The following is a 22,337-nucleotide window of genomic DNA, read 5'->3' as shown; positions in this document are numbered from 1 at the left end:
CAGAGTTCAGGGGGTCCTAAATTCATCCTAGAGAGAAGGGGCATGCTTAGATGGGAAAATTGAGACTTATCCACACAATGAAAATTACCACTGCCAAACGCTCTCTCTGGCTCCGATTAGGAGTTTTAAATTACTGGACTGAAACTGGAAAATCAGGCTCTTCATGTCCTGATTATTTGTTCTCTTTGAAGTCCCACTGCTACCTATTTGATAGAAATAGAAACTGCGGATCAAAGCAGTAGAGTCAGTCATCTTTGTGAACAGGACATGAACCTAATTCCAAAGAAACACACACCTACGTTTTTCTACCCAAATGTTTTTCTTTTGTGCATAGTTTTCAAGCAAACTACATTGATTACAATGTTTATTATAATCACATTTTTGTTTGGGTGGGTTTCTAAAGCTGTTTTTAAGAGGTAGAATCTTTTTTTAAATTTATTGACTGCATTGGGATGACATTGTTTAATAAAATTATATAGGTTTCAAGTGTGCAATTGTATAATATGTCATCTATATATTGTATTGTGGTTTCACCATCTCAAGTCAAGTCCCTTCCCATCACGTTTGCCCTCTTCTACCCCCCCGCCCCCCTACAACTCCCTTTTCCCTCTGGTAATCTCCGTACTCCTGTCTGAGTCTGTGAGTTTTGTCTTTTGCTTAATCCATTCACCTTTTTCGTCCAACTCCCCCAAACTCCCTCCCCGTGAACAGCTGTCAGTCTGTTCTCTGTATCTATGAGTCTGCTTCTATCTTGCTATGGCCGTGCTACCTGAACACACCCAATCTTGTCTAATGTAAACTTTAATTTAACATCGATAAACACAAAGGATCACAGAGAAAGAAAAATTTGGATTATACTGACAAACTATTTTGTGGCATGCTTTTATCACTTAAAAATATGTCATAGTATATATAGATGCTTCCTTACCAGGAAGTAGAGCTTAACATCTGCCGCCATCTTGAGAGTGCGCTAAACTTAGTGACTTACTTCCAAAAAAAACACTGTAGAGAGGGGAAAATGAGTAACTTTATAGTAAAAACACCTGGAAGACACTACATCAACCAAGTGATGGTTAATATCACTGGTGATGTCATATGGATATTACGTATCCCTGATGGGCTGTCATGAAAATGACACTTTGCTTCTGTGATTTACCTCCATCCACAAAACACATAACTCCAGTCTAAACATGTGTAAACAGTAGAAAAACCCAGGTTGGGGGATTTTCCACAGAATACTTGTCCCTCAGTCCTTAAAACTATCAGGAAAAGGTGAATAGATTAAGAATGGGGGTTATATCATAAAAACACAGACAATGGTGTGGTGATAGCCAGAGAGAAAGGGGGCTGCAGGTAGGTAGAGGTGGGCAAAGGGAGGGAAATGGGGATAGAAAGAGCCTTTGCTTGGGGCAACGGGCGCAGGATGCAGGGTGCAGATGATGTTTTATTGAGTGGTACAATTGAAACCTATGTGGTTTTGTGAACAAATGTCACTCCAATTAAAAACTTTCAAGGATATGAAAAACCCAGTAACTATCTAAATCAGAGGAGTCTGGGGAAACATGACAAATAAATGTATTAGGGTATTTGGGTTGAGAGGATATAAATTGAAAAAACTGAAATCTAAAGAAAGTCTAGAGTTTAGTTAATAGAGATTCGTTAATGTTGGTTTCTTAGCTTGGACAAATATACCTTGATAACGTTAGGGGCAATTGAGGGAATTGGATGAGAGGTATATGGGAACTCTGTATTATCTTTGCAAATTTTCTACAAATTTAAAATTTTCTTATATAAAAAGTTTATTTTAAAAAACCATATTATAAACATTTTGCCATAGAATTAAATACTTGTCTATCTCCTCCTAATATGTAGTAGTATTCCAGAACATTTATTAAAGGTGATCATTCCTGACACAGAGTTTGGCAGTAACTTTTAATGGCTCATTAAAAGTTAGATTTGTTGTTATTGCTGTTATACTTTTGATTAAAATTCCAATGTAAATACTGAAGATGAAGTGTCCTCATCCATGCTGTTTCTTTCCTGTTTTTATTTTCTATACACATTGTGATCATGTCACCTGGCTTTAGAACTTGCTTTATAATTTGAAGGTGATGATGTTCGGGCCAACTGAGAAGAAGAAGATCATTACTGTTCTTGTTCTGTTTCAGTGTCATCCCAGTGGCTGCTTGATAGACCTCTGCCTCCAGATGGGAGTTATCATGTTTTTGAAGCAGATATGGAACAACTTCATGGAACTGGGATACCCGTGAGCACTTCATATGTAAAATGGCCTTATATAGAGTTACAAAGAAGACAGAGATAGTATGAAATGTTCTTAAGAATCTGTACTTAGCAATCAGATGAGGGTCCAGTTCTCACTCTGCTCCTCACTAAATGTGTGACTGTGCGTATGTTAATAAAAATTTCTGAGGCTCAGTTTTTACATTTCTACAAGGGGATCAACATCTATATCAACCTCAAGAACAGTTTGTGAGAACTGAAGGAAATAATCGATGTAGAGTAACTGGTACTCTGTTCAACCCATTAAGACACTTGCTATTCTTAAAACATTATTGATAGCACAGGTTCTTAAGGATAGAAGTAACTTTCTAATTTTTTTGGCTATCAAAAGTCCAAAACTGTTGTTATTTAGTAGACTTCACTTCCACCCCTCCCCCCAAATAAAGAATAAAACACAGATAAATTTATGGATGGAAGAGGTTTGTACCCTTCATCACACACACACGCAACACACAAATTATTAAAACAAGATTGACTGTGATAGCATCAAACCAATACCACTCTTTTGTCTTTTAAATAAGTTTTAACTGCATGTGAAATGCTGACTTGGAAGGTCATTGAATGCCCACATTACATTCTGTTAAATAGGTATCCTTCAGCATATAGTAAAATACAATGTATTTTAAACAACTTGGTATGGAAGCTTTGGGGCCTAATCAAGGTTAAAAACATGACTATTCTGAGGAATTTCCTGACTGCAGGGAAGAAATGATTAGTTGATAAATGACATAAATAGGTTAGTATTAGTCATCAAATTATACCATGATTTTTTCTCCCTGCTGGCTCACAAATGGCACTGGAACATTTCTCAGCAGAGACCTGGGGGCTGGAAAGGTGATATTAATCCTGAAATCTGCCATAAGGTGTTGAGTTAAATTACAAGCAGTCCTAGTATGAAAGTACTGAGACTTTGTTCAAATTCTTTCTCTACGCCTTGCTAAAGATGCTTATAATTTACTTTGAACTCACTGAGACATTATTATTTTATTTGTACAGTAATGGATTTATGAAGATCAATTGAGATAACCCAATGCTCATTAACTTTCAATAAGTGACAGACCCTTTTGAGAAGATTTTTATATAGATCTTCAATATTCATACCAGGTTAAAATGAATCTATTCCAAATGAAGAGAGAATAACGGGTGGAGGGTTTGGGACCCTAGCCCATTCTTCATATCCCTTCCTATCCTTGGCTCTTCTCTTTGAAACATAGAGTTTGGGGAGTATTATTTTAAAACACCTGAGAAAATGAGATATTAAGTGCCTAGCACAGGAACTGACATGCTGTGAGTACTTCATAAGCACCATCAAGGTAGTGTAGTAGTTATAGTATAAGGAATAATTCTCTTGTTATCATTTTCCTGGACTTCTGTACACACCGTGTACTTCGGACAGCACACTTTTAGCATGGCCTTGCCCAGTGGCCGACCTGGATTGCACGTATCAAATTCCAAGGGTGCCATGGCAGAAGATAGCCTATTGGTGTTTGTCCAACAGTTGGGCCAAAACGTTGTTGAAATAAATCTAGCAGGGGTAGACCAGTCACTAAAGCAATGACTTTCAAACTTTTGAACCACAGTTCTTTTTCTTCCAAGTAACATCTTAAGCAGAACTGAAATATATGGAAAAGGAACAAGCAAACCTGCCTCAATTTCAACTTCTCTCCCCTTTTTAATCTTTGTGGGGCCCCAGAGGCAGCCACCACAGGACACACATTGAAGTACTGCCTGACATTTTGGCCTGCCTATGGTTCTTTTAACTTCCACTGAAGTTCTAGGTCCACAGTTAATTAAAACTGAGAGTTGTGTACTGTTCACTGAATCCTCTGAAATTTACCTCATCCTAGAAATACTTTTCATCTAACTCAGAATAATTCATCACCCAAAAATCCACAATATGTACATCCTGGGATGTTTCTGAGTCATATAATTTCAAGACTGCCCCTGGGCTAGGAAAAGAGTACTTTACTCTTTTTCCAAATCTGAGAAATGAACTCAGACACAGATCCGTTGCCTGTAAATTACTGTTCACTGTAGTAGCAGAATGTAATCACTGATGCTCCAAGCCTTTGCTTTATAAACTCAGAGAGGTGAAATGCCTTGTTAAAACTCACACACTTAATGCATTGCAGGGTCGGGACTAGAAACTACATGTCCTGAAGCCCTATCTAGGTCTCATTTTTTAAATGTGGAACCTGATTGTACTCATGTTCAGAAAGCATAGCCCAGAAGACCTGGGGTTATGTGAAATGAAGGGCTCAATTGCAATCACAACAGACAACACAGGAGTTCAAGTGTTCATATAGATGTTGTGTGGGAAACAATCATAGAAACAGATGTCTGTCTAATCAATATCAGGAAGCATCTAAGTGTATGTAGGGATCAATTTTTATATAAATATGTAGATGTTTATAGGGTCTGGAGGGCTCTGGAAGGCGGAGGCCTGTTCTCCCATGCTAAACTTGAAAGATGAGAACACACAAATACCTTCACTTCCCAGGAATGCTTAATGTAGTGCCAGGGTAGTGGATGTTAATACACTGTGAATTGTTCACCAAATGCCTGAATAAGAGCTCAAAAGCCCTTTGTCTGCTTTGCGGTGTAGGTTGATCCAGAACTGGTGGTCACGACATAAAATCAAGCGGGGAGTACAAGATGCTTCTATACCTCAGTGGGAAAATGATTGGAATCTGCAGCCCATGAATATACATGGACTGATGGATGAATATTTAGAAATGGGTAAGGAGAGATCCTTCTGCAGAGCTATTTGGCCTTCTGGATACTATTTTTTTTTAATTTCATCCAGTCTTTGGTTCAAGAGAAAATCGTATCTCTCCTTTCTAAGCCAAGCATTCTAAAACACATCTGCACCTTAATCTCAACAGACCAGAGAAGATACTAAAGCAGTGCCCTTAGAAGTCTACCACATTTTGTCTGATATTATCTGTCACCCTTAATAAAGTAATAATTCTCATAATAAACCTTTGCACAGACCTAGTCTGAGTCTTGGCTTCCCTTCTAGAGCTAAGCATTTTTCAAGTCCCCCTCTTTGATTTCTCTTCTTTTGTCTTTTCCTTCATGCTGCGTGATATAGAGGTGTAAAGAGCATAGGCTTTCAGTCTGTTGAACTGAGTTTGAATTTAAGTTTTAACATTTTTTTATCTATCTGCCCTTTAGCAAGTTTACTGAACACATACGAGCTATATTTTCTCAACTTTAAAATGGGATAAACATATTTACCTTGTAAGGATGTTGAAAAGATTAAGGACAATTTATGTAAATAACATTGCACAAGGAAGGCATTCAATAAGTGATACTGTTTCTATTGCTGATTTTCTAATGTTCTTCCTTTACAGTTTTACAATTTGGTTTTACCACCATATTTGTTGCGGCTTTCCCTCTGGCCCCTCTTTTGGCTTTGTTAAACAATATTATTGAAATCAGGTTGGATGCATACAAATTTGTCACCCAGTGGCGGAGGCCTCTGCCAGCCCGAGCAACTGACATAGGTAAGATTCAAGAATTAAATGGTTTTGGCATTGCTAAAGCCAAGAGGTGGCCAAATCTTATACAACACCATGTGGATTTCTATTGTCAGAGCTCCCTTCCAACCATAACAAAACAGAGCAGTTTTTAGTTAAAAGAAAAGAAGGGAAGAAGAGAAGGAAGGGGAGGGGAGGAGAGGGAAGGGGAGGGGAAGAGAAAGAGAGAGAAAGAAGGAGGAGGAGGAGGGGAGGGAGGGAGGGAGGAAGAAAAAGGAATGGGGAGGGAGGGAGAGAGAGAAAGGAAAGAAAAAGAAAGGAAGGGAGAAGGAAAGAAAAGGGAAGGAAGGAAGGAGAAAAGAAAAGGAAGGAAGAAAAAAAGAAAGACTTAGTTGAGAGTAGGTTCTTATTAAACATTCTATTTCATAAACTTGTTTCTAACTACAAGGGATTTCACATACATCTTTCTGTGTTAATAAATATAGCTCTTCCTCATTCTGCTGGTTCTTTTTCATCTTTATTGTATTTTCTTCCACTACCATTTAGTCCCCTTACACCCCATTCCCCCCAGCAATCACCACACTGTTGTCCAGGTCCATGTGTCCTTTTTCCTTTTTACTCGATCCCTCCACCCCCTAACCTCCCCCCATAGTTGTTACCTGCTCTCCATCTACGAGTCTATCCCCATGTTCCTTGTTAGTTCAGTTTGTTCCTTAGATTCCACACATGAGTGAAATCATGTGGTACTTGTCTTTCTCTGCCCGGCTTATTTCACTTAGCATAATGTTCTCCAGGTCCATCTTTACTGTCACAAAGGGTAAAATTTTCTTCTTTTTTATGGCCGAGTAGTATTCCATTGTGTAAACAGATTTCTATTATATGTTATATGACATTATTTTTAAATCAGCCACCTGTTTAAAGATGTTCAGATTGCTTCAGTTCTTACTACCATCATCAACACAGACGTGAACATCTTCATATATACTTTGTTTTATTATTTCCTCAAGGGGAATTGCTGGAGTGGAACTCTTGTGTATCAAAGAGCATGTACATTTAGAATTGTGATAATTTGTTAACATGTTCTCTAGAGATACTGTACCAATTTATTCTCCCACTCTAGTGAATGAATATCCAGTTCTTCATTTTCTACAGTTGTAATAAGGTTTTTTGTTGTCCCATCCTCAACAATACAAGGAGGAAAAATGATATCTATTAGATTTATTTGCATTTTTATTATAACTATGATATTAATATATGTATATCTCTTTACTAATTGTGTTTAAGACCTCTGGCCATTATATCTGACTTGGCAATCTTTATCTTATATTAAAAATACAAACTTTTGATATCAATGTTTTGAACATTTTCAAATGCTGGTTTTTAATTTTTTCACATTATCATTGATAAGGTTTTAAAGTGTATATATAATCAAGTGTATATATAATATAGTTGTTATCTGTAGCATTCTTTTAAAAAAATCTTTTAGAACTCAAAGTATTTCACCCACTATTTTAATTATTTTGTATTTTAGTTATATGTGTTATTTGCTTTTTGTTTTTTGGAATTCTATGATTTTATTTAAAGTGTTGATCTGTCTGAAATCTACTGTTAATAAAGGGGTAAAATTGAGGTCCAGCTTTTTTTTCTAATGGATAGCCAATTTTTCTAAAACTATTCAACAACCCATCTCTTTTAAACTTGTTTGAATTCTCTTTTCCTTACATCAAAATATATATAGACATAGGTATATTACTAGAATCTCCATTTGTACATTGATCTGACTACTTATTCTTGGCATAATGTTTTAATAAACTAAAGTTTTGTAATAGAAATTCAAAACATATGGAAAAGCAAATCCATACATTCTTTTCTTTCTTAGCAAGTATTATGAGATTACTTTTTCAGTTTGTATTACTCTTATATACATTCAACAAGCCCAATGTTTGTTTACAATATACTGGTCTGTAGAGATTTAATGCCATTCAACTTGATTTCCCATTTATTGAGATAACTTACATTCATTATGTTAATTTGCTGTTATTTAATTTGGATATACTTATGATTATATTATTAAAATAATGTATCCACATTTAAGAAAATCTAAAAATAATTCAAAGGAGAAAATATAAAACTCCAGTTTTAGCTTTAGTGATTATTGCACTTTCCAATGCATAGATTACTATGTTTTAAATTTTGCTAGGTTGTCTTGCTCAAACCAGATAACACAAAGGTGTAAAAAAATTAATCATCCTCTCCTCACCTTTCCCTTTCCCTTCTACTTAAGGGATTCAGTGAAATCAATTAGACATAATCCTTTATCAATGTTTTTCTTGCTCATACAAGTATTCCAAAAATATTTATGAACATATATTAGGTTCTGCCTTTTTTCTTCATGAACATCCTCTAGCTCAAGACATATTGGTGAATTGCATTTAATAGTGCGGTAATATTCATAATGTGAATGACATAAATTTTATAGACATTTACTTAATTTCCCAAGTATAAACAGGAATAAATATACATACATATAGCTATAGCTAAATATATATAAATATAGACATAAACAGTGATATTGTATGTATTATATATCACATATCCATACATATGGATTTGTAGTATAGATCCCCAAAAGTACTGTGTTAAAATGTATTCATATTTTAATTATTAAAAATATCATGTTAATTATCATAAACATTGTTAATAAGTCATACTCAAACAACTACCTAAAACAGTTTCTGTTTCCTTGATCCCTAAATAGCACTGGATGGTATAAGACTTTCAAATCTTGACCAGTCAGTGAATTTTTAAAAATCTTATTTTTTGAAGCTCATTTCTCTGAATACTAGTGATTTATTTTTTTTTCTTTACAATGCAATGTAGATAGATACATTTAAAAATTTTTGAAAATAAAGAAGCTGGGGAGGATTGCAGGGAGAAAGTTGCCAATCTATGCAATCACCTTTAGCACTTTGAGTATTTTTTAGAACTTTTTAATTTTTATATCAATATTTTAAAGCTAAATCTAGTCCTATTTAAACATAGTTTTGACTATAATCAATAGTATATTAATATCACATGCGAATTCAAAAGCTTTATTTGTGTGTCTCTATGATGCCAGTTGCCCTCTTCAGAGGCAGAAAATGTCAACTAGTGATTTGCAAGTCTTGATACCAAACTAGGTTTACTTTCTTGTATTTTTACTTTAAAGAGTACTTGACAAAGATAAAAATGCAAAACCTATACTGGGTACATATATTTCAGACTTTACCCAACAATGTAGAAATAACTAGATGGTTTTTGCTTATTATTTTTATTACTTCACCAAGTTCTTTCCAATTAGGCTTTGAAGCAACTGTATGTACCATGTCTCCTTATTAGAGACATAAACCAATTCCTAATGGTATTTTAATTTTCAAATCATTCAAGATAAGGGTCTGCCTTTTCTCTTTGGAAACGCATTCAATAGCTGTTTTTATCTGTAGTAAGATACTATGCCAAGAAATTAAATAATAGAACTGTGATTCCAACATAAATAAAACATTCTTTTCAAAATAAGATTGTTGAGAGGGTTTTATTTATTTATTTTATTTACTATCTTTAATCTTTATCCTACTAGGTATATGGTATGGAATTCTTGAAGGAATTGGTATATTGGCTGTGATCACCAATGCGTTTGTAATTGCTATTACATCTGATTACATCCCACGTTTTGTCTATGAATACAAATATGGCCCCTGTGCAAGACATTTTGACTATGGTGAAAAGTAAGGTGGAAATTTACACACTTTCCTGATATATTTTAAATTTGTAATTAAAATAAGAACTTACTGGGAAGTATTGTTCTGTAACAATTAAGGGCAATGTTTTTTACCATTACATTTATAATGTGTTGATTGGCGAAATCAAGTGTGATAAAAAGGACAACAGTGTTTTACAGTAAATAATTTCAGAACTTCTTTAAGTTTTCACTTATAAATGCATTACTGATATCAAAATGTTAAAAATATGTTATAATATATTTAGAAATCAAATTTCGAACTGAAAGAGACCTTAGAATTACATCCAGTGCAATCTTTTGACTATGTATATAGGGGAAATTGAGGCCCACACTGGTTAATGAAATTGCTGAAGGGACTAAAGCTAGTTGGTGAGGACATACAGAATATGAAGGAACTATCAGCTATATGACTAGAGATTTTTCTGAAGAAATTTGCAGCAAGCTGTCCCGTGTATTGTAGAATGTTTAGCAGCAGTCTTGGCCCTAAGCCAGGACATGCCAATAGCAACCTCCCTACTCCGGGAGTGTGACAACCAAAAATATCTCTAGACATTGCCAGATGTCCCCTGGGGAACAAAATCGTCTAGTTTAGAACCACTGTTTCAAGGACTGTGGGATTTTTCAGATTTTTTCTCCTTGAATACAGGTATTAGAGAAGAATGCAAAAGAGACTGGATTGGGAAACAGAGAAACTGGAGTTTTAGCTGGAGATTAGCCTTTGATGTGAAAGTTGTAATAGGAGATAAAGCAGTGATAGGAGAAGCTGTGTCTCCTTCCTTCAGAAGTAGTTTTGGGCTTGTGTCTTATCTAGACACAGGGCATGTGCCCCAGCAGGCTGAGCCCTGGTTTAGAATGAAATCAGTCCTTAGATCTGCTGATGAACTGATGTTTTCTTAGAACACTAGATGCCTTTCCAAACATAAATATTTCTGTTTTTCAGAGAGGTAATAAAGGCATGAGGATTTTTTAAATATTATGGAGTCTTTTCAAGGGATTTTAACTTGAAGTCACACACCCTAGGTTCAAGCTCTAACTTTACCTTTTACTCAAAACATCATTAATCTGAACCCATGATTAAGAAATTTGTCCGATGTAACATTTGATGTACTGTAAAACACTATATAAAGTGGTTTTATTACTAATAGTTAAAAACCAAAAAAATCCTTTTTCCTTTTTAATTTAAAATGCTCTAGAAACAAATTTCAAGGATTTAAAATATGTAGACATGTTTGACAGCCCTCTTCCTTAGAACGATTACTTACCATTGTCTTGACTGCCACCTAGAGGCAGAAGGAAGTGAGATTGGTTTGAGTACTTCCAGGACCCATAGACCCTTCCTCCATATTGAATGACTAGGGATATAGAATAATGTCAAGAGATGTGAGGGGCTTATGTGAAGTAGAAAGCACACATACATGAGGTCTTTCTTCTCTTTAATCTTTTATCAGCTATGCTTAGCAACTAAATTGGATTACAGACATTCAGATTATAAAGTTTCAGGGCAAGGTGACAAAAGGGTAAGAGGACAATGAAGAGGAGGGCACTGGCAAGAGAACAGTTGAAATGGCAAATTATGATGTCTGTGACAGGGAAGGGAGGGAAGCCAGTGTGGCCGTGGAATGAAGAATTCTAGGTTTCTTTCTTTCTTTTCTTTGTTTATTTTTTTATTGCTGTTCTATTACAGTTGTCCCAATTTTCCCCCATTACTCTCCCGGTCCCTGCCCAATCTCCTAGAATTCTGGGATTAGAATGAGACAGATGTGCACTTGAACCCAGATGCTAATGACTGTTTACCCTGGGGCAGTGGTTCTAAACGTGTGTTCTGCAGCTATCTCTCAGAGTCAATGAGGCCAATACTATTTTAATAATAATACTAAGACGTAACTTCTTTTTTTTACCATATGAACATTTGCACTGACAGTTCACAAGCAACCGGGATAATATCAAAGGAAAATGTCGACAACTATCTTAAGTATTATTAAAATAATTCTTCCTTTCCCAACTATTTATATTTTTGAGGATACATTCTCTACTTACTCTTTAACCCAAGTAACATATTGCAACAGATTTAATGAGAATTTAATGAGATATGAGAATCTAGTTGTCTTCTAAATATTAAGATAAACGATAAAGGAATTTGCAAACATGTAAAACAATGTTATTTTTTCACTACATTTTCTCTCTTGGAAAATATAGCTATTTTTTTCTTAAAATGGTGTTATTTTTATTCATTGATAATGAATTTGATAGTTATTTTAAATTATTAGAGAAATAGTTTTCAATTTTCAGTTTAATTTCTAATGTGTTAAGTAACAGTAGATATGCCCCTTAAAAAAAATCTTTGGGACTTTATGTTTAAAAATATAAAGGGTACCTGAGACCAAACATTTTAAGAATTATAAGACTAGAGAAAGTTATTTAGTCTCTTTAAACCTTAGTTCTTTAATTTACATGATGGAGATTAAAAAGTTATTGTAAAAATCCTTATCACAAGTTAATATATAACCGCCAGGATAGGGATTTTTTGCATGTCTTATTCACTGTTGAATACCAAGACTCTAGAATGTTTCTAACAAAATGCATTTTGTTAGAAATAAGTACATATTGAGCAATTAATAAATATATCATTAATTGGCTGATTAATTATAATTAACTAAATAATATCATATGCATATTTATATGGGTTTCATCCATAGGAAGTAATTACCAATGTCTGGCGCATAATAAACACTTAATAAATGTAAACCAAATGAATGTGTAAGATAGAACCTATCAGGGGGGGAATGGCAGACGAGAGTCTGTCTCATTAAATACAGGCGTAATGGGAGTTAGGGAATAGAATCAGAGAGCTGAGATACTAGTTTACTATTAGAATGAAAGTAATGATGGTACTTACTAAATCTTGTCATTTATAATGAAGAAATTAGACTAGAAATTTATGAATCTCTGAATCACAAGATATGTTTCTTGTCTTCCAGTTGTTTAAAGGGATATGTCAACAATAGCCTATCCTTCTTTGACCTGAGTGAGCTTGGTATAGGAAAATCTGGTTATTGCAGGTACTGGTTTATAAATTATAACTATCTTTTTTTCTTGCCTTCATCATTCCATCTCTTTCCTCTCCATGTTAATCAGCTCATTTAAACCGTCATTTTGGGGTTTTGGCAAATTAGGAACATTTGGGGCCTCCACACTTTGATCTCTGTTTTTTTAAAAAAAAAAATTTATTGTATTTTTTTTGTGGATTTTAGATACCGAGACTACAGAAGTCCCCCTTGGAGTTCCAAACCTTATGAGTTCACATTACAATATTGGCACATCCTTGCTGCTCGATTGGCCTTCATTATTGTGTTTGAGGTTAGTCACAAACTGATAACATAACTATAGGTATATGCTTTGCCTGCTGATATATTAGTTGCCTCTTTGAAGTAAGCTCTTTACTGACTTCCAAAACAGGACTTGAGTGTCCCAGTAGAAGGTTCATATACAATGAAATCACTCTAACAAGTATACAACAGCAATAGCTGAAAAAGGTAAGAAAGTAGGTTAGTAGGTGGGTATTTGTACCAGTAAAACTAGGATAAAAATCTACTTAAAGTTGAGCTGAAAACATAGTTTTGAGCCTCCTAATAACTAAATTTTAAAAGGAAAAGATGGATTTTATCATCTGATAAAATATTTCATATCTATTTATCAGGATGGAGAAACTTATTTCTTGAACAATCAACTCTAATTACACTTAATCATGTGTGTTAGTATAAGGGACATTGCACAACTTAGTCAATTATGCCTGAGAACACTTTTATAAAAATTGCATAGAGTTTTACTATCAGAGTCCTGCAATAATATTAGATTGTAGTTCCATGAAGAAATTTTGGAGAAGCTATGGAATTATTGCCTTGCTTTGCATAAAACAGCAAACAAGCTTGATATACTGAAGACCTTAGCACAGGAATATGTTATCTATTCTTTAAGGTACCATTAAGGTCTCTGGACAAACTTTGAAGGCCTCTGTTTCTTATGGCCAAAGTTATGAAGAGGAAAGATAGTGAGGAAAAAACTCCTAATCTGCTTTTCAATAGAAAATTTGACCTGCTTACTATGATCCACCATGCAATGCAGTTTCCTGGGACAGCTATAGCTACAAGCTCAGTTAAAAGAGCCTTGACTTCTTTCTTCCCACATAGCCTAGTGTCACAAAGTCCTTTAGGCAAATGGGTTCTTTTCCATAGATCACAATAACTCTATCAGTATCAGATTTCTTTTTTCTTTACGGAGAGACTGAAAGATTGACACTTCTTTATGGGAAAAGACAAAGGATGCATTTATAGTAATAGGAGCTAATATTTAAGTAGTGCTTATACACATTTAATCCTCATCCCAGCCTTTAAGAGTTACTGTTATTATCACTATTTCAGAGGTGATACACAGAGAATATAGGTGATTTACATAAGGTTACACAGCCATGTCAGGGTCGGCATAAGGTTCAGACCCAGGCAGTCACATTTAACATCTGTTCTTTTAACCACAGACCCATTACCTTTTGATTTATTCCTGATTTTTATATATTTTTATCAGTCTATTTTTAAAAATATTTGTATCATAGAATAATTATGTAACAAACATAAAAATTTTAAAGCAGTTGTAATGATAAAGAATTTAGTAGAGAAGTTCTGAAAAATTCAACTGCCAGAGGTTGAGTCTGATCCCAGCATCAACTCTAATTTGTAGGTTGTGTATTACCATCCTTCGGACATGGACTGTCCCTGGATGTGACCTTTCTCATCTGTGCATGACAATTCTTTGTTTCTTCCTAATACCTATGTGATATGAGGCAACAGTAGTATCCTCAATATAATTTTTTAGAATATTAATATTCTAAATGATATATACTGCGTTCTGATGATTGATTGTAAGGCAAATGCAACATTGTTCCTGATGTGTTTTATAATTGGCATGTCAGAATCTTTGAAAAGTGCACATTTTTTTCTTCAATTTGCAGCACCTCGTGTTTGGGATCAAGTCATTCATTGCATACCTGATTCCAGATGTACCAAAAAAACTTTATGATCGAATACGACGGGAGAAGTATTTAGTCCAAGAAATGATGTATGAAGCTGAGCTAGAGCATTTGCAACAACAACGGAGAAAAAGTGGTCATCCTGTTCACCATGAATGGCCTTAGTAGATGCCTTTTACCCAGTAGAGACAATACCGTTAGTGGGAATGACAGCAACTTCAAAGTCTAAGTGGGATCTAGGAGGAAAGCATTCCTGGCAAACCATATATATATAATAATCTATTTGGAAATACATCACAGCCTTTTCTTGGATTTAGAATATCCAACCTCCTGGGTGGGTGTAGAGGGGAGATGACTTATGACATTAAAAAAAAAAAAAATGGTTAGGTTGACATTGCAGGAAGCCAGAATGTAACTCATAGAAGAAGCCTTGGGGAGTTGTATGTTTGAAGACCTCCACCCTCCATCAGTTTTAACTTAATAAGAAGTGTGATGGTAAGGTTTCTAGTGACAGAGTTCCATGTAAATGTTCACAAGCCAGGCATGATTTCTAGTGTAGTTTTTATTCACATTCTAATCTGACTTTGGAACCTTAGGTTGAGTTAAGATACTCACAAGAAATAACTTAAATCAAGGATTGCCTTTGCTGCCAGAAATCCATGTCCCTTCAGTTTACTGGCTCATAAGAATTTCCCTTGTTCCTTGCTGAGATTATGGACCTGTACTACAGGGACCTTATGCTGCTCTACATTGACTATGCAGTTGAAGTGTTGCACATCAGTTTTAGTTGTCAAACCAAAAATCTGAGATTCTGGAAAGAATACCATTCATTAAAATATGAATGCAGTCTATTGCATTCTATTCAAATTTGTTTTATCACTGACAGAACCAGTTCCACTGGATTTTTTTAAATTAAATGCCAATGGAGCCACATGCTTCTAAAGTATGGGTGTTTATTCTCATATAATTTAGAACACTACTAATTCATATTTTACCATGGAAGGCTGTTTATAGTATACTTAATTTTCCCCTTGTTGAGTTATGACATCAACTCAGAATAATTTGAAATGTTGTAAATATTTTGGTTTTCCGTGTACTTCTGCATCTTGACAATATGATATGCAAGTTAGAGTTTATGCAGCTCTGAAACCAGTTCCACCGTTGTGACTTGTTTATTCAGGAAAACAGAAGCCAGATGCTTTTCAACTCTTTCGCTTTTACAACAATATGCACTCTTGGTCATGAGCTAATGAAAACGATGCATGAATATAGATTTATATTACTTGTAACACTGACACATATTTTTTGAATTTTACTTTTCTTTCATTACTCAAAGAAGTTTTCTGTTATTTTTTGTGTAGACTGATTTGGTTTATTTTTGTAAACTCCCTAGAAACAAAGGCAAATTAATGGTGAAAGATTTGCTTTTTTGTGGAGTTGCTATTTTGGTTTCCACTCTGTATCTTTGAGCGTGACTGTTCACAGATGGGTGAGGTGGGAAGGATGGGACATTGAACTACAGAACATCTGGTGAAGGCATAAGCTCTGGGGGCAGCAAGAGAAGAAAGAGAAGAGTTGAATTAAGGAAATATATGGTAGAAATCAAGACACTTTTCCTTGCAAAACAGTAAAAGCTAATTTCAGTTTTGCTCCTCTGACAATGAGGTGAGGAATAACATACATGTTTATGCATAGATGTGGGTATTATGATTATTATTTGTCCAATTAAACAAAACATAATTATCTCCAAAATTCATAAAAAGCAAATTAAACCCAATGGTAATAAAGCTACTTTATATGTATGCTAGGTTTTCTCTAGGAAGAAAATTACCAAGTTTCTCTTACTACAAAATAACTTTTATAATTCCAGCACTGAAAACAATTTTTTTTTTTACTTTTTCTTCCTTCTTTCCATGGAAAAGTTGATAGATTATAGTTGTTGATTGGTTGTTTCGTTGGTTTTGACAAAAATATTCACTTCCTGACTTGTCTTCTGATTCTGAGCAAGAGGAAGGACCTCATATTCTAAACATCTATCACATGCACTTGCCACATGGGACTCTTGCATTCAGAGTCCACAGAGGTTCTGTGTTCTGCTGCCTGGTTATCAGAGCAACTGACTTTACTGACAGTACAATGAAGTTTTAAACTCCTCCATTTTTGTAGCATCTGCATTTCCTCTTCTTTCTTAGTTAAATATGTACACATGCCTGAGAATAAATACTCTCTGTGCCTGTTGAAGACATAAATGTTCATCCAGTCCATAACCTGACATTTATGTCTTTTCCAAATTAGGGACACAAGAGCAAAGAATAATGATAGCTATGCCCTTGGGAATTCTTCTCTTTCTGAGTAATTTTTATATATCACCATCAAGATTTCAAATTATATTGATTGCTTTGAGAGAAAAATATGAAAATTAAAAAAGTATTTTAAATTACAAATTATTATACATTGATTTAGAAGATGCCTTCTCTGATATTTTTGAAAATGATGGAAAATTGGAGACACAATGAAAAGGTATCTGAAATGTTCCTCTTGTGAAACAGCACAGTAGAATCTAGCTATGCCTTCACCATGGTTGACAACAAAATATTGACAGCCCTTCACAGTCTGTTAGTTTTAAATCACTCTGCTTTAGTTGAAATGTTTTATATCGTGGTTTTCAAATGAATACAAATGATTTCTCAAAGATTTATATAGCACACACTCTTCTCAGGAATTCTGTATTACATGAATGCTGCTTATATATTTTCATATTCGAAATCGTTGTCTTTTGAAGCAAATTAATATATGCGTGCATGTAGTCAACCTTGATAAGTTGTTCAAAGCTGAAGTGCTTTCACAGTATAGTGTGTGGAAAATGGCCTGAGACTGTAACAGAAATAGTTTGTAATCGTCTGAGTCTGCGCATGCACTTTTATGTAAAATGCCCCTGAGTGACTGCATGAGGTACAACTTCCAAATGCTGCACATTCTTCTGAAACAACTCTTAGCACAACTTATTGTAGAATGGAATGGAAAAGAACCTTTTTCACTCAATAAATTATCATGTGTTATATTTTCCTATAATTTGCAAGTTAAATTTACTCCTGCCTGATTTTTAAATATCAAGTTGGGATTTGTTGTGTGTGTTTGGGGAGAAGGGATTGCTCATTCTTTAGCTCTATAGTTTCGGTTCTTACAAGCCCTTTATCACATGCTTACAAAAGTTTTGACTACTTGTCTTCTGATAAATTCATTGTCATCATCAAGGCATTTGCACATGAAAGTGCCATGGAGTATCATATTGATCCTAATAATGCTTTGTGCTAGAAACAGATGGGAGAGGAAGCTTGCTTAGTTCTTAGAAGGGTAATAATGCTTCTTTTTCACACTTGGACTGGCTCTACTAATTATCTTCAAAATCTCTTTAAGACAGGAATTTTAACACAGATATAGTTCATGTGGAGGAAGGAGGACATGTAAGGGCACCATGCCAACTGTCAAAAATAGGCTTACCAAATTGAGCATTTTTAAAAATTTACTTGCTGGTCAAAATTGAAAATCCAAATTGCCTGATGAGTTACTTACCTGATATGGCTGAATTGATTAATTGGTCTATTTGTGGCAGATAGTCATAGGCCCAGGTTCGGGGATGGGGTGTGGCGGTGTGTGTGTGTTCACTCACAGACATTGCTAGGTATATCTTTTGGTGTGTAAAACCAGTAAGCACTTCCTCTCTGTGAGATATGCCTAACTCAGGCCTACTATGGTCGTCGGATATTTCCACTCCATTGTCTCCCAAATCACAGTATTATAACGGGCTTTGGAAATAGTTGTAAGTTATATCCAGGGAACTAGTTAACATCTTATCACATTTTTGGTATTCTCAGGAGCTCAGAAAATAACCCTGGGAATGGCCTGAAAAACTCAGCTTCTGATGGAAGGGTGAGCATATCCATATAGATGTTTCTATTCAAAATGAAATGTGCCAATGATACATAGTCCAAAGGGAAGAGCATGCTAGCTAGGATTTGTGTATGTGCAATGGTGATAAGTTATCCATTGAATATGCCATCTGGGTTCATCTGAAAAATCACCTCCATGACGACATTCGATGGTTTTCTTTCTAGAGAACCCATATATTTTACAGGTACTGCATCTTAACCCCATCCACATTAAGGCATCTTTTTTCAAGAAAGTAAAATGAAATCACACAGTTCGGTAGAGAAAAGACTCGTACAATAGTTGGATCCAGATCCGATATCTTATACCATCAAATCTACTCTCGGGAAAAAGCTTATCCATCCAATCTTGCTGCTCTATGACTGTACCAATGTGTGTGCCCCAGTACAATTCTCCTGCCAGAACGCCTCTTGTTGCAGGCAGAGCTGACCCAAAGTGGGAGTCTGGAGGACACTAGATGGTGAGCTCTGTGGGTACTGCTTACACCTTTCCCTAGGAAGGAAAGGCTTGAGATTTTTAGCATACACTATATTGACATCTTCAGAATATGTATGTACATCACAATTCTCATTCTCTTTGTGGGGAAAGCAGTGTCTCGGCCTTTTGTTTTTTAGAAAGCACAGCTTTCCTAAATTACTAGTTGAAAAATAAAAATGGGATCCACTAAGACAGTTGTCATGGGGATGGTTAGCCCCATGGGGTAGTCAAGCTCCTTCAAAACCTTTACAATTATTTTGACAATGAACATGACACTCACTTCCAGGTGAGCACTTTAGACCAAATTTTAGATCTTTTCTAACAAGTAGTAGAGCAAACTTTTCCCATTGATTTTAACACAGTGTACATTTTTTATTATTTTTTCCTGAGAAGAGAGGGATTAGATGGTCAGAAAAATCTGGTGGCAAAGATAATTGTAGGAACAATATTTTGGGTATGATGGAGGGGACATAAGGGCTTTTCTACTGAAAAAAATAAGTATCTGATTTGCAGATTCTATTTCAGTATCTGCTGTACACACTCCCTGTCTTCTTTCTGTATAGTTTGTGTTATAACAGTCAAAGAAAATAAGTAGTTTTTTATTTGTTATCTATTTTAAGATTTATGAAGGTAAATATAATAGCTTAGAGTTTAGTGAAAACTCCAACTAAAATATAATGTGTAAATTTTTAATATTAAAGATGAAAATGCATCTAAAAACATAAACACTGTTTTCTTTCTAGGACGTGTGGCTCTCCGCCTCTATATTGCACTTTTCAAGTAGAAGAAATATTATAGGGGACATGGGGAAGGCCAGAAGAGACAGGGTGAATATCTCCAATTTTGTCGTCAATAGGAGAAATTATGTTGCAACAATGTATTCAGCCAGATGGTTATAAATACTGATTTTTATTCCTACATATCTATGAATATAAATATATAGATATTGATATGTAGATATAGGTGTCACAGGTGGGCACAGGTAACCGAGTTCTTGGTGATCATGGACAAGTTTATAGCAGAGAGACAGCAGATTTATTAAGCAATAGTATGCTCCACAGAACATGGGAGCGAGCCACTCTGAGTAGAGATTGACCTCAGGGGCTGGAGGGACTCTATTCTAATAGGGCAGATATTTCCTGGCTAGTTTTGGCAGGCTTTTATTATGCATGTACAAGCAGTTATAATACTTTTAAGCTACTGTACATATAGTTTCCCATGATTTTCCTTGACTGGCCACCAGGGAAGGGGGTCCCACAATGCTAATTTATTATAATGCTATTATAATGAAGCAGGGGTCATGTAGCATCTTCTGCACAGGTGCAGTCATGATTCACCATGATTCAGCACTTTTCCAGGAAGCAGGGGAAACTGGTCTTAGAACAGGATTTCTGTCTGATGTCCTTTGTCTTAACCCTGGGACTCCTCTGGAGTTTCCTCTTTCCTGAGGAACCGGTCTTAGAACAGGGTTTCTGTTCTTGTATTGATGTCCTTTGTCTTAGTCCTGGGGCGCCTCCAGAGTTTCCTCCTTCCTGACTCTCTCCTCCCTCATAGGTATATATTATTGTTAATCATTAAACACTCCTACCAAACTCTCATAAGAAATTTGAAAGTCAACTTAAAGGAGGCTTGTTTTCTCTGTTGAAATAAACTGAATCAATTTTTAAGTTTGTGTCTTCAGGTCAGTGTTCTTGAAAACAGTAAAAAAATAAGGTACATAAACCTTAGTAATGTCATTCCTAATCAGTCAATACCATCGCATGATTTCTCAGTTCTCCCCACATGCTGCCTGACTATATATTTTACTGTTACAAATATGCAATTTAGGAATTGCTCTTACACGGCAATTACTTACATTAAGACATTAAATCAATACACTACATGAAACTATTCTTAGCTTTTCAAAGCGTCAAAGCAGATTTCAAAATTGGTAGTAACTGAATGTCCCGAACAACTGTGTATACATTTGCTTGAACATTAAAAAAGTAAAACAAAATAGATATCTTGCTGTTTCTGGAAACTTCTGAGGACAAAAAGATCAAGGTAACCTATAAGGTAATTTCTGTTGATGTGCTTGTGTGTGTGCACAAATGCTTGTCCTAACCCTTCAGTACCCCTCAATATTACAGGCACTATTCAATACACTGAAAAAGAAGTCATGTTATCTACTATGTCAAATCTGATTTTGACATGTTTATTTGAATACTGGATTTTAGACCTGCTTAAGTCTATTAAGTTAATATAAAATATTTTAGAGTACATAAATATTTTGCATCTTACTCCTTACCCTGTGGAGAATGTTCACATTGATTATTTAAATGCATTTCAATCTTACTTTAAAATATATATAATTCATATAATTGTAGCTTAATTATACATCTGTGCTTATTTGGCACATTTTTGTTGTTGTTGTTTTGGGGGGATTTTTTGCCTAAAATTAACTACTTGTGTAAATTCACTTTACAAGCATTCCAGTGCTCTATGAAAAAGATACATAACATTTTAGAAATATAAAAATATCTTAAATTTCCTACTGATATGCATAAATAACATTATTAACTAACATTCTCTATCACAGGGCAGGATTATTTGTTATGGATCCTAATTTGAGAGTCACTGATGCATGGACACCCCAAGGAAGGACCTTGTTGTGATTAAGCAGCCCAATGTTTACAAGTTCAACTGTGTCTTCTGAAACAGCTGATATTTCAAATACAAAAAGTAAAGTATTAGAAGAGTGAGCTTATGTTTTTTGTTCACACAGGGGTTTGCAAATCTAGATCTAGTCAGGAGATTAGAATGGAGGAGGAAATAAAGCATTGACTCTTTCTAAGAATTAGAAATAACAAAACACATTAGGTGGTTTACTACCAATTATGGGTTAACTTGATTAATTTAAAATTTTCTATCATTTTAATGTCATTAGTAATTCATTTATAGATTAAGATATTTGAAAATGGATTATACTTCAAGGACACTAATGCTAGATAAAAGAAGTTAACTCTACATAAACCTAAATACCTTGCAATATTGAAATTGAGCACATGAGGTTTCTAAATACACAAATGTATATATAGAAAGCTAAAAATTCTGCAGTGCTTTAAAACAACTGATTTTTAAGAGAACAATTAAGGGAGACTCCTCTATTTTTTCTATTTATCAATCTGATCTTAGTAATAGTGTTTGATTAAGATTGTAATATCATAAAAATATTTCAGTAATATTCTTTTTGAAATACTGTTTGCAAGCCCTTTTGTCTGTGGTTTATTTTTCCCCTTAATAATAAAATAGTTTAACCCCATAAAGTTTCAAACTTATTAAATTTTTATTC

At 34.8% G+C, this 22,337-nt stretch overlaps 1 protein-coding gene across 1 annotated transcript in view; it reads left to right on the top strand.

The window, feature by feature from the left end:
• Positions 1 to 17,642, top strand: part of ANO3 (anoctamin 3) — a 284,046-nt gene extending 266,404 nt beyond the window's left edge. The window contains exons 22-28 of the mRNA XM_090263144.1: positions 2,169 to 2,266; positions 4,907 to 5,040; positions 5,658 to 5,810; positions 9,400 to 9,547; positions 12,540 to 12,620; positions 12,813 to 12,918; positions 14,564 to 17,642. Coding sequence (XP_090119270.1) covers positions 2,169 to 2,266; positions 4,907 to 5,040; positions 5,658 to 5,810; positions 9,400 to 9,547; positions 12,540 to 12,620; positions 12,813 to 12,918; positions 14,564 to 14,746 — 903 coding nt within the window. The 3' untranslated portion in view covers positions 14,747 to 17,642. The remainder of the gene's footprint in view (positions 1 to 2,168; positions 2,267 to 4,906; positions 5,041 to 5,657; positions 5,811 to 9,399; positions 9,548 to 12,539; positions 12,621 to 12,812; positions 12,919 to 14,563) is intronic.
• The last annotated feature ends 4,695 nt before the right edge of the window (positions 17,643 to 22,337 follow it).

Source organism: Furipterus horrens, unplaced genomic scaffold, assembly GCF_987537825.1.
Source record: "Furipterus horrens unplaced genomic scaffold, mFurHor1.1.pri manual_scaffold_2, whole genome shotgun sequence".
In the NCBI taxonomy this organism is placed as follows: Eukaryota; Metazoa; Chordata; class Mammalia; order Chiroptera; family Furipteridae; genus Furipterus; species Furipterus horrens.
Note: the sequence above shows the minus strand (reverse complement) of the source record. Positions and strands in the feature narration are given on the sequence as shown.